The sequence below is a fragment of the Sceloporus undulatus genome, chromosome 2, assembly GCF_019175285.1.
Source record: "Sceloporus undulatus isolate JIND9_A2432 ecotype Alabama chromosome 2, SceUnd_v1.1, whole genome shotgun sequence".
NCBI classification, from domain to species: Eukaryota; Metazoa; Chordata; class Lepidosauria; order Squamata; family Phrynosomatidae; genus Sceloporus; species Sceloporus undulatus.
Window position 1 is genome coordinate 154,141,097 of NC_056523.1, and position 13,492 is coordinate 154,154,588.

At 41.3% G+C, this 13,492-nt stretch overlaps 2 protein-coding genes across 7 annotated transcripts in view; both read right to left on the minus strand.

Moving 5' to 3' along the window:
• MAP2K6 (mitogen-activated protein kinase kinase 6) overlaps window positions 1-13,492 on the minus strand; it is a 1,063,669-nt gene that overhangs the window by 379,857 nt on the left and 670,320 nt on the right. The gene's annotated exons all lie outside the window — the stretch shown is intronic.
• LOC121921512 (ABC-type organic anion transporter ABCA8-like) overlaps window positions 1-13,492 on the minus strand; it is a 102,535-nt gene that overhangs the window by 53,767 nt on the left and 35,276 nt on the right. For 5 of the 6 annotated variants that reach the window (XR_006101961.1, XR_006101962.1, XM_042449691.1 and 2 more), the window contains 8 exons: window positions 11,625-11,735; window positions 10,344-10,519; window positions 8,039-8,158; window positions 7,786-7,924; window positions 5,499-5,589; window positions 4,327-4,466; window positions 1,649-1,768; window positions 1,136-1,325 (listed from right to left, as the gene is read on the minus strand). Coding sequence is in view for 4 of the 6 variants with exons in the window: in XM_042449691.1 (XP_042305625.1) it covers window positions 1,136-1,325; window positions 1,649-1,768; window positions 4,327-4,466; window positions 5,499-5,589; window positions 7,786-7,924; window positions 8,039-8,158; window positions 10,344-10,519; window positions 11,625-11,735 (1,087 nt within the window). In the remaining 2 variants the exon portion in view is untranslated. The remainder of the gene's footprint in view (window positions 1-1,135; window positions 1,326-1,648; window positions 1,769-4,326; window positions 4,467-5,498; window positions 5,590-7,785; window positions 7,925-8,038; window positions 8,159-10,343; window positions 10,520-11,624; window positions 11,736-13,492) is intronic. The other variant, XM_042449692.1, reaches the window with a different exon arrangement.

Here is a 13,492-nt window from a genome sequence, read left to right on the forward strand (position 1 = left end):
TTATCTGTTCCAGAATCTTTCCTGGGATTGATGTCAGACTAACTGGATGACAATTTTTGGGATCCTCTTTTTTCCCCTTTTTGAAGATGGGAATAACGTTTGCTCTCCTACAGTCTGCTGGGACTTCTCCTGTTCTTCAGTTTTCAAAGATTATTGCCAATGGCTCTGATATTAGATTTGCCAGTTCTTTTAATACCCTTGGATGTAGTTCATCTGGTCCTGGAGACTGAAATTCATTTAGATTAACAAGGTATTCCTGTACTATCTCTTTACTTATTCTACCATAAGTATCTTTTTGCTGTGACATTTGATATAGAAGAACAGTAGCCAACCTGTCTATCTGGAGTATTTGCTGCCTAACAACTCATTCAAATGAGTCCCTATTAGCAGAGATGGGCAGGGGGCTGGTGGCTGTGTGTAATGTGCCAATTTGTCACACATGAGTTCCAGGCCTAAGATAAACAAGGTTCTGCTACTAAGAATTGTTATTACTCATCATAACACTTGAATCTCTGATGGGTGTTACCAAAGATGCTGTCAAGACACTTATATGAACTCTGTGTACACACCTCTAACACCTCTTTCAACTTTAGCAATAGTGCATCTAGGCAAACTGGTCTCTATAAGGTCGTGCAGACCAGCAGCTTGAAGCAGCCTGTGGCCGCTCCAGCCCCAGTCACCCTCCTAACAGTGAATGCGCAGCTGGTCTTGATCCAAAGAGCGGACTTTCCACGCTCCTCCCTGTGCCAGCTTTTCCCAGCCAGGTGCACTTTCCATGTCGCATCCGGTTGTTCTGGAGCATGCATTGTCTGCACGCCATGCCCCCAGAGCAGCCAGAAGTCACACATTCCTGTCCATCTGTTTCTAGTCAATAATCCACATTTCATACAAGGATCAACATCTACTCCATTGTGTATAATGAGACTTGGGCATCCACAGATTTCTCTCTTAAAATATCAGTTTTGCATGTTCTTCTTTAATAACTTTTGCCCTGTTGTGAACAGCCTGGCCACAATCTTCTGACCATACTCTGATGCAGCTCAGCCACATATGTCCAAGTTTTCAACTGTGAAATGTTTTGGGGGTATGCAGGAGATTTTATGAAAACATTTTTAAAGGAAGATTTGGCACTCACAGAGATCCCCAGACTTTGCCCTTACGCTTGAGATTCAAAAAGTGCATTCTTGCAATGCCACAAACTTGCTGTCTCCAGAGTGCCATGCCTCTAATTGTTGCCTTTCCTGTGTCAGAGAGCAACAACTGATCTTGCTCCACTTCACCCTTTCTTCCCTCTCCCATTTGCTCTTCACGATGACCTCTGTAATCTAAGGAAAAAAATCAAAGTACAACATCAGGACTTCACAATCAACCTAAAAGTCTAGATGCTTGCTCACACTGAGTATTGACCTTTCCCCCTCCCTTCTGATACTGAGTCCTCCCTGTTCTTCTTCCTGTCTCCACTCCTTGAGTAGTCTTTTCCCTCTCACCGAAACACTTTCCCAAATCCCTCTTCTGGATCAGAAAAAATGAAGAAGGGGAGTTATGATAGGTCACAGTAGTGTTTTTCTCCATGTGTGTGGTTCCAATGTCATATTTGTGGAAACATAGCAAAAAACAATGACATAAGGTGCAATGTCTGGAACATTACCTTCTTCATCAATCATTTCATTTCCTTCCAGCTTTAGGAAAACATCTTCCAGAGTTGTCATGGTGACCCCATAATTAACAATTCCAAGATCTGTCTGGTGGTCCATATCACAGAACAGAGCTATGTAACAGGGAGTAAACCAACATGACTCATCATTATTTGTGTTTCTAGATTAGGATAAGGATTTCACATGCATATAATAGCTTTGATTTGAAATATAAGGAAGGTGATGGTTTAGGAGAGGCTTGCCTAGCACCCAATTTCATGTATTTTCCCAAGCTGCTCATTAAAGATGTAATATTTATTCATTTATAGTGGACCCTTCCCATTTGTAGTGGTTCAGTTCTGTGGCAAAAATGCAGTTCCAGGATGGCAAAAATGCAGATGGTTGCACCCCATATTATTCAATGGCAGCAACATTCATGCTGATGCGTCAGTGTGTCTGCATGCACATGTTGTCATTGAATAATATGAGGCATGATGATTTATGAGTGGTCAGATCTGCAGATTACCAGCCCACCAATATGAAGGGTCCACTGTATTGCGTTTATGCCCACCTTCTTTCAAAAACTGGGTCTTGAGATATCTAATAGGTAGGTATAAATGAAAAAAACATTAAAAGGTTTTTTTTTAAGTCCTTTAAACAATTAGCATGCAACTCAGCTAAAAGACCATTTTACAGCAATCCATCTTAACTGTTCAACACTAACTGAAAGAACTTTGCTTTTTAGTGAAAGGACAATGAGGGGCGGTAGGGGAGGGTTCTCCAACCTACAGTAACTTCCCTAGACAGGGAATCCAAAGCTACAAAGAAAACTATGGACCTCTACTGAGGTGTGCTTTCCTTGAGGTTTTTTGTTTTTAGTCAACCTTTATTAGGCATAGAAAAACAACATGTATTTAAAATAAAACTTCAGGATCGTTACTAAAATTTAAGCCATAATCTTGTTGCCGCCACCAGAAAATTGGCCATTAACCTGGTAATATGTGGGTTCCGATCTTCCAATAAGTATTCCACTGATAACCCATCCAAACAGATATTCATTTCCAATAACCTTCTTAAAAATTTTCCCCTCAGAATTATATACAATGGACAAAGCAATACAATATGATGGAGAACATTTTGAGCTTGATCACAGTGACATACACGATTCTAAAATGGCATCTGCAGATATCTGCCCTGGTCACATTTGAGGGGTGTTCAGTCTTGCAAACAAAAAAGCCTTCCTCGACACCAGCAGTGAAAGGATTTGAAAATAATCCGGAATCCTACCCTACAAGGGGGGGGGGGTACCAAGCATCACTGGATAACACACTCTAGGAGGAGTTGGATATGTCACTTGATGTTCTCTCTCTACATGGCAGACCCTAATAGATTCAAGACACTCCTTTTCAGTAATTAAAAGGAGAAAATCAAAATTTAAACCCACAGAAATTACTTTACTTTCATAAAATTTAGCCCAACTGGCATAGTAAACATCAGATAGTAGGAACCATAAAAGACTGGATCTATTAGGCCTGAAATGTATCTTAAACCAAAACCTATAAGTCATCAACCAGGCTTCAGTTTCAAGAACATTAAATCCCAGTTCTGCATAGAGAGTCAGATGGTGTACACATGGAGGTATAGATAATAGTTTCCTGGAAAATGTGCCTGCATTCTCCTTGTGAAAGGCTGGATTCCAGGTGAATATGCTGGAAAGTAATTGCAGTCTTAATTTGGCTTTGTAAATTTGAGTTTGATAAACCAAATACTTAAAATCCTGGTTTCAGCTCATTTGACATGTGGTGCTGGAGAGGAGTGCTGAGAATACTGTGGACAGCCAGAATGTCAAACAAATGGGACCTAGAGCAGATCACACCTGAGCTTCATATGTACTTCGTACTTTTATGTTATAATATGATCAATACAATATTAATGAAAAAGGTGGGAGGGGAGAGAATGACTATGATAAGGGATATTAGCAGTGTGAAACAAAGGTGTCCAAGTGAGATTTTCTAGTCAGACATAGAGAAAATGGGCCCTCTACTGTACTATAAGCCCTGGCACTTTACTTATGCTATGTTTGCCTCATCCATATTCAGCAGTGTCTGGCCATCAGTTGGGAATGAGGAAGAGCTGAAGTGTGTAGCAACTCTGAAACCATCTCACTTAGCTGCTTGGGTTATGTCTTTCATACAGGAGTTAGGGCCCAAAGTTTCAGAGCTCCCAATTTATTTTGAATGAATGGTGTAGGGAGGACCCACATAATGGCCTCTGCAGGGGAAAATCTACCCAAATAGGAGGACTGGCCGGGTTTATTGAGGCTCACATCTGTAAACAGGAAAGTCAGTCTCCCGATGATTTCATTCTAGTGAAGAAAATAGCAAAGGAAGGGAGAAGTGCTTAAGAGGACTGTGAAATGGGGGTGGGGGTTCAAAGGAAGACTGGAAAATATTTTTCAAAAGTCTGCTCCAAAGTTGCGGTGGGCTGGGGCTGGGGCTAGCTGGAGTTGTTCCTCAACCTGATTTGAAATTTTCAACCCACTGGAGCAAGTGGGAGAAAGAACCTATACAAAGAGATTCTTCTCCTCCTCTGGAAAAACATGAAGTAAATAAATCTTAAGGAACACCACAGTTAACTGGATGATTTTAAATAACACTGACATTTATTGTCAGTTATTTCAGGTGATAATTACCTGGAAACTTATCCATGTTTTCTAAGGGCAGTGTATAGCTCAGCTCATTTTCACGCTGCCCTGATAATCTAGCATCAGGAATGTGTTGCTTGACCAGGGATGTAGTCCTCTCAGAGTCACAAAACTCATTTATATGCATCCTGTTCATATTAAAAGGCATTTAGACACAAAACAAGGAAACAAACCTGCATTCATTTATCCAGAATGTTATCTGAGTAAAATATCCAAGATCTGATTTCAATTCACAATTATTCACCAGCACAACAGAAACATGGATCATCCTAGAAATGACTGCAGCACGGATTTCTCATTTTCATATAGTTATGGGAAGAACTAAAGAATTATTAAAGCAGTGACACCATTGCTGAAAACAGAAGCCCCGTGTTTATGTCCTCTACCACCCACCCACTCCAATTCATTTATATCCTGCCTTTTCTCCCAATAATGAGACTCAAGGCAGCTTACAAAAATTAAAACAAATACATTTTCTTCCTTTCTCTGACAATATCACACTTTGTTGTTACAGTGTTGTTATTCTACTTTGACTGCTATGGCTGCCTCCCATGGAATCCTGGGATTTGCAGTTTAGCATAGGCCTCACTAAACTACAAATCCTAGAATTCTACAAGAGGCAACCATATCAGTTAACTTAAAGAAGTTAAAGTGGAATAATAGTGCTATAACAGTGTAGTGTGATATTGATGACAGACAATGTGTTAATGAAGCATGTGGCATGACATTACTCCACACTGGATGGTTTTTTCTATCTCCCTAAAGAAATGACATGGAGCAGGAAAAGGTCTAACACAAATAGCATGTTTATCATTATTTCATGTTCTAGGAACAAATAGACCTAGGACATACATTGTCATCAGTTACACACTGGCAATTTATCTGGTGTTTAATTATGTTATTTCTTTACTGTTTATTTGTTGCTTTTTTGTCTCTTGCTTTTGATATGGCCATAGTTCTTTCCCCCCCAATTGTGAATTATTTTTATGTATGCAGGCTACCTTCAAGATGCCTTGCATGTAGAAACTGGAAAGGAAAGGTATAATTCTCCACTGATTTAATGAATGATGAACAACAAATAAATGCATATCATAGACAGGAAATAAATGTTACCATTGCAAAACAAGCAAAAGGACAAAAATGCTGAGCTGAAAAAGTACCTCAAATGATATCCAATACCCCATTTCTTCTTCAAGAACAAAGATGAACCAACACATGTCAGCTTCCCATATGAAATGAAAGCTTTCCGGTCTGAGAAGAAAGAGTACAATTAAACCTCTCTCTCTCACACACGCACGCACGCATGCACACACACAACCTTTTGTTTAGAAATCTCATTTAGTAGTATGATTCTAGCTTTGCCATATGACAGTGATTTCAGGGAATTATCTGAAGGAAGGATACACCAGTTAAGCATTCAGAGCTGGAAACATGGGGTGAAAGGGAAGATGAGTTATAGACTGTTTTCCAACTACCCAGAGGGTATCAATCAGACTTGGTATCAAGTGATCTTCATTATATGCATATTACTCAGAGCTGGTACTTAATACATATAAGAAGAAATAAGCAATAAAGAATGTCATAGCAGGATTTGCATATAATTTTGTTTCTTGGGGTAGAGTGAACCACCATGAAGTAGACCAAGCAGTGAATTTGCATGTCTGACATTGAAATTCCTACCCAGTTAAGGAGCTCGTGACATGGACTTGGTTGAACTGGAGTTTCTTCAGGCCTAATCAGTGTGTATGTGTGTGAGTGTTTGTGGGTGTGGGTGTGTGTGTGGGGGGTTATTTGTGGTTTTTCCATATTCGCGGGGTCTTGTTCCCCTAATCCCCGTGAATATGAAGGGAAGACTGTAGTGAAGGATCTGAAAACCATGCCCTAGGGAGAGAAGTTAGGGAGCTTGTATGTTTTGCTTGGAGAAGTGAAGGTTAAGGGGAGCCACGTTTAAATATTTGAAGGGATATCATCTTGAGAATGAAACAAGCTTGTTTTCTGTGGCTCCAAAGACATGGAACAATGGATGCAAGCTACAGAAAAAGAGATTCCACCTCAACATTAAGAAGAACTTCCTGAGAGTAAGAGTTTTGACAGTGCAGCACACTCCATTGAAGAGTGGGGGAGTCTCCTTCTTTGGAGGTTTTTAAACAGAGGCCAGATGGGCCACATGTTGGCAGTACCACGATGAAGGGATGTCATATTGAGGAGGGAGCGAGCTTGTTTTCTGCTGCTCCAGAGACTAGGACCCGGAGCAATGGATGCAAGCTGCAGGAAAAGAGATTCCACCTCAACATTAGGAGGAATTTCCTGACAGTGAGGGCTGTTCGACAGTGGAACACACTTCCTCGGAGTGTAGTGGAGTCTCCCTCCTTGGAGGTCTTCAAACAGAGGCTGGATGGCCATCTGTCGGCGATGCTTTGATCTGGATTTCCTGCATGGCAGGGGGTTGGACTGGATGGCCCTTGCGGTCTCTTCCAACTCTATGATTCTATGATTCTATGATTCTATGTGTATTCCTTCATGGAAGGGGTTGGACATGATGGCCCTTGAGGTCTCTTCCAAATCTGTGATTCTATGATTCTAACCTACCTTGCAGGTTTGCTACAAGGCTACAATGCTCCTCTGCACTTGGGGAGAAGTTAGGATACAAAAGTGATAAATCAGTCATATGATTGCTCAGGGTTAAGCTTTCCTAAAACAACCACTTAAAAGTGTTATTTGTGGGATGCAAACATCTGATGCGGGTTATAGGAGAGAATGTTCGATCTTAGTCATCCTGGGGTTAATTTTTTCCAGTGGAAAAACAACAGCAAATGTGGGGAGAGACAGCCTAGCATTCCTTGAGAGGGGCTGCAAAGCCTGGGAACAGCCACTAAGAAAGCCCTCTCTTGTTATCTCACCCCGTTTGCCTCTAAAGTGTCAGCATGAGTGCCAAATGAGCCTCCACTAAAGCCCTCAAAGTCTGGATGAGGATTGTACTGGAGAGTCCATTTCTTCAGATAGCCTGGACTCAAAGTGCACAGGGTTTTATAGGTCATAAGAATCAATTTGTATTGGGCCTGAAAACTGCCAAGTAACCAGTGCAGCTGGTATAATAATTAATGAATAATGAATATGGTATAACAACAAATACTTTTCTCACATGGAAATATGTGAAGGAACCAAGTCCCTAGGACACAATGGCTGCATCTACACTACAGAATTAATGCAGTCTACAAACTACAAACTACAAATCCCAGGATTCCATACAATGGAGCTTAACTACATTAATTCTGCAGTGTGGCAGCAGCCTATGTGGACCAAATATCTTGTGCAATGTAGCAGACGACTTTTTTGTTCTAAGTGAGAGAAACAGGAACAGTGTTGATAGCAGGTATGGAGAAAAAGCTGGCTACTAACACATCCCTTTCTCTTTCCCTAAATTTAGAGTTGAGAAATTCTACTCACTGGCAAGAATATCAGCTTCATCCATGAACTGAGTTGTGAACAGAATAACTCGACCTGCTTTGCGCTCATTCAAGAGGGACCACACCTGTTGTCTGGAATAGGGATCCAATCCTGCAGTTGGCTCGTCTAAAAACAAGACCTGTCAGCAAGAAAATATTTATAATTTTAATGAATTACAATAATCAACTGGAACACAAACACTATAGTCAGGAAAGGAATCGTACCTGAACAATATGTACTATGGTACTTTTACCTGTGGCTCTCCTAAGAAAGTAATCGCAAGAGATAATTTTCGTTTTTGTCCACCACTTAAGCAACTAGCTTGCGTGTCTTGAATGGCATCAATATCCAAAAGGGTCAGAAGTGTTTGCACCTGAAAATAAATACAAGTGTCTATTACCAGGAAGTTGGGAAATTTGGATTTCATTCTGTCTCCTTTTAAGTGACTAAGGGGCTGTGCAGACCGCCCTTTTTGGAGACAGACTGGAGCTGCAGCAACCACACACCACACCCCCAATCTGACCTTTCTGCAGTGCAAAAAGGAGCCACAAAAAGCTATTCCTGCCATAGCCACTACACCACTGCTTTAATGCACTGCTTTGGCACTGCATCATCTAAACACAGTGCCAGGGGAGTGCCATGATATTGTGCACCTTGTGGGGTGGTGCATAGCATAGGGGTGCCATAGGGGTGGAGTCGGGGCAGGTGGTGTGTGGACGCCACACCCCAACTCTGCCCCAGGCTGGCCAGTTGATTGGTTGAAAGATACAGGCTTTGGGTTTCCACAGAATATATGGGTTTGGATCTCATCTCAGTTGGATGTTCAGATCTTCCCACATGTGGAAAAAATACTTCCAGATTAATTCCTGTCCCTGGAATAGATACTGTTTGCTTAAGTAGATGGTTAAGAAATGGCAGGTAACAGCTTGAGACTCAGGAAAGGGCAAGCAGGAAAGAATCAAGGGAGGGAGGTCTCTGATATCAGAAGCCTATGCAATTCTATGCAATCTTGTCATCAGTTCATATCCATATTTACTGAAGAGCAAATTCAACTGTGATCAACATGCTTTGTTTCAAGGTATGTTTGCATTCCGGTGTAATAATTTAACATCTAATAAACATGTCCTCAATAAAAATCAAAACTTATTGCAAGATATGTTTTACTGGGGAGCACATCATCTCCAGCAGAGCCGAATCTCAGGAATGATGAGTAAGAAACATACAAAGAGCAATGCAGAATCAGATGAAAGGCTACCTATTCCAAAAACTCTGTTCATGGAGTAGCCAATCAGTTGGCCATATGGAACCTTCAAGCAGTACATAAATGTAATTGCACTTTGGCACTCTTGTAGGGCATGGCTAGGCAACTGTGGAAGGCTAGAGGGGTGATTGTTGTTGTTGTTGTTGTTGTTATTATTATTATCATCATCATCATCCTACCTTTTTCCCTGTTCAGGACACAGCAGCTTACAACAAATTAAAAAGCATATTGTTAAAAATCCAGAAGATACAAAAGTTAAAATGAGATAAAACAATCAAAAACATGTATCATTAAACATGTATCATTAAACATACACACCAGCACAACAATTAGCAGTTAGCAATCTGTCTGCAGCTGTTTGGACCAGCTGAAGTTTTCAAACACTCTCCGCTGGCAAGATGTAACTAAAGCATGTGTCACTGCTACCAGATCCAGTGTCTCAAGAAACTGGCGCATAAGCTTTAATTGTGCAAATGCAGTCCTGGTCATCGCTGAAATCTGAGCTTCCAGGCTCAGAATTGAATCCAGGAGCACACCACAGCTGTGGACCTGTGTCTTCAGGAAGAGTGTAATCCCATCCAGCACATCTATTCCCCGATCTGCCTTTTAACTCAGTAAGATCACCTCTGTCTTGTCTGATGTTTAGCCTCTTCTACCAGAGACCTTCAAGGGCCACCTTTCCACCACACCTGCTCCCACAAAAACTATAGGGAAAAATGTATTTTGCCACAAAATATTGGTCTCTTTGGGACATTCTGGGCATTTTTGCCATATTTAGGGGCCTTTCAAACATGGGGGAAATCTGATAGAAATCATTATGCCAGGCATGTTGTCAAACATATTCAAAAGTTAGCCAGTTAGGATGTCAGTTCTGGCCCAAAGAAACTTAATTGTATATAAGCATCATTGAAATTAATAAGATTTTAACTTGGTTTTGAATAAAATTGTCCCATTGACCTTAAGCACAAGTAATTCTATCTAGTTTCTATCTAACATCACCAAACCAAAAGAAACCCACACACAAAGGGTGGCCCAGTCAGAACGCATTGTGGGGGGGTGGCCTTTGCCTACCATGCTGGACCTCTTAGTCTTTCCCTCCACCACTCCCTTCTCCTTTTGTGTCATGTCTTTTTAGATTGTAAGCCCGAGGGCAGGGAACCGTCTAATTAAAAAGACTGTATGTACAGCGCTGTGTACATTTACAGCGCTTCATAAATAAAGGTTAATAATAATAATAATAATAATGACAGCTTCTTACAAAGAAAATAAAGGCAAAATTTTCATAAAGCATACTTACTTCCTTTTCTATATCATTGGATAGAATCCCCTTGATTTTAGCAAAAGTCTTTAAGTTTTCTTTCACTGTTAAAAATTCAAATTGGATGTTGAATTGTGGGCACACAGCACTTATATTTCTAATTTGTTCCATATCTTCCCTTTCTGATATGTCATAGCCAAATATGGTTGCAGAACCTGTATACAGAAGCAGAGGCCAGGATGGTAAGGTGTAAATTATATTGGGCAGGAATTGTTTTAGCTTGTGATCAAATTAAAGATTAAACTGTAATGGAATTGGCTGTATTTTATTTAAAAGATTATTCTTAAAAACATTGTGGCTTATAAGGGCATAAGAAAATCCCTGAGAGATCATCCCAAAAGCCCATCTGCTCCAGTGTTTGGTTCACTCTGGCCCTTTGCAAACAGGCCTTTTAACATGTACTGTGTAAGTACTAGAGTTGCCCGGGGGTGTCTCTTTCAGACGCCCCCAACCCTAGAACATATACAGTATGTACAAAATGGCGGCACCCATTCTCTTTTCCCCGCTGCTGTCGGGGTGTCCTTGGGGCTTGAAGCCCCAAGGACAACCCTTTCCAGGCCACGGGAAGCAGCCTTTTGCTGCTTCTCGCGGCCTGGAAAAACAGCGGATCGGGGCCTCATGGCTGCTGCTGTGGCAGCTGAGGCCCCAATCCACTGGGGAAAGGGGTGGGTACAGGCCGTCCAAAAGGGGCGGTCTGTAACGCACCATAGTTTAGCTCTTTTGTCCTTGGGAAACTCAATATACTGTAGTACCCTCTGGCTCATATTCTCCACCATTGCATAAAGGCAAACAAAGGCGTATAATAGTAGTCATCACCACCTTGCTATGAATATGAGAAAGAAATATACCTATTTGAAAGTAAGAAGATCATCACACACATTGTATCCTGTCTTTCTCCCGATGGGATACATGCATGTTTAAGTGTCAAAGACAGGTCTTACCACATTCACCCATGTCCAGGTGTATTCAGACCGTATGCAACCCAGACTTTTCTGGTGCATTTTCAAATACGGGAAAATTCCCTCCCCTATGAGCACCCAAATCAACGAATGCTCAAGTCCCATTTGTACAGTGGCATTTTAAAATGATGTCCCTTATATAAAATGTCAAATAGCAAGGTTTGTTTTTTTAAGAATTGTAAGGGAGGGGGTATTTTAAAGCTGTGGATGGTTGAATCCGTGGATACAGAGGGATAACTTTTTGGGAACATGTTTGAGACCGTGTCAGCAGCCTACTTGGTTTCAAAGCACTGATTCTTACCATCTGATTGCTTGGAAAGTCCACTGAGAATGTGTAGTAGTGTCGTTTTTCCAGCTCCGCTATGGCCAAGTATAGCAGTGATCTGGCCTTCGTAGATATTCAATGACAAACCTAATACAGTATACAAGAAACAGCATTATCTCTAAATGTTGCAGAATATACCAAGGCTGCAATCCTATATATGCATGTATGCATTGTCAGTCAGTCGGTCAACGGGAACTTATTCCCAAGTAAATCTAGAGAGGATTTAAGCCTAGGTTCCATTTAAATCAGCAGGAATTGTCTCTAAGTAAACCTGCTTCTGATTGCTTTGATTCGCTTCTAGTAGTTTCTCTAATGGGTCACATCAGCCACTTAGATACTTCCAATATTCACCTCATCTAAATTTTTCCATGGAGTTGAACTATCCATTCTTCTTTCTGCAGTGGAATAAACACATTAGAGGCCATAGACTACAGCCATTCTTGATTAAGTTACAAATTTTATTCAGAAGTTTCTGCATTGTGTTACCAATGGGTTTGGGCACATTCAGAAAACACTGCAAAAATCAAGCTTGATCTGATCAGGGGCCCACTCACATTATGCAGTTGTGGCACTATGATTGTTTTGCCTTTGGGAAGCTAACCAAACTCCCAGCTTCAAGGTTCAGTGCCTTTAGCACAGGGAAAGAGAAATAGCTCAGCTTCAAGGAGGTTACAGAGAGAGCCTTGGTCATTTAAACCAGTCCAGGTCTTTCATGAGTCAGCAGTCAGTCCAGTACAGCAGTCAAAAGGGGCAAACAGGAGTAGTTAGAGTCCAGGCAGATGTCAAGTCAACTGACAATCAATGCAGGATCAAGGCAACAGCAAGGCTTCTCCCAAGAAAGATGGAAAGTTGTTAGCCATGTTGGCTTGAGGATATTTATAGCTCGTCTGGTACTTAACTGCAAAGAACATTGGTATCTCTCCCTTTCCTGACGTCTCTCTGTAGGGGTAGATACTAGTACGTCTGGCTCTCCTCAGAGGGCAGGGAAGCTGTGGTGAACCTGGCTCTAGTGGCTGCTGGCAAGTAGGTTCCTGTGCTGGGTTAAAAGCCTCTTCCACCGACTCCTCAGACTCAGAGGACTCTAATGCCTCACCAAACTACAAAGCTTAGGATTCCATAGAAAGTCGACATGGCAGTTAAAATGGAATATGCCACTATAATGGGTAGTGTAAATGGAAAAGAAACGAAGAAAATGTGTTAATTACATATTTGAGAGGTAGAAATTATGGTCTCTTCTAACACTGGCTGAACAGGGTGAAAATTGGCAACTGCTGAGATAAAGATGGAACATATTATGAAACCATCCTCACTACCTCTGCCACATAGTCCTTCTTGCAAGTGTCTCCAGTCATAACACACACTGGCAGTGGAAATATACAGACAAAAGAACCTTGGCTAACATGCTTGAATTGTGTACAATGGGCTCTTGGTGCACAATTACCAATGGTACACTGGGGTGTGCTCCAGGACACACACACACACACACACACACACACACCATGGATACCAAAATCCAGGGATGCTCAAGTCTCATTATATATAGTGATGTAGCAAAATGGTGTCTCTTATATAAAAGGTTACACCTCCTGCCTGATTTCTTCCCTGAAGGACTCAGGGTCCTTCATTCTCCCTCTGTCCAATTTAGAAGTGTAAAATTGTCATGGAGAAGGGCTCAGGAGTTTGTTGTTTGGAACTATATATTTAAGGAAGGAGAAGCAGCTACTTACCATTCTGGAATAGATTAAAATATCCTGGGGCAAAGGGACTCCTATACTGAATATTATACATAAGATCCAACCCACACAATGTCCAGTGTGCCAGTTTCACAGGGAAACAGGGCTAAA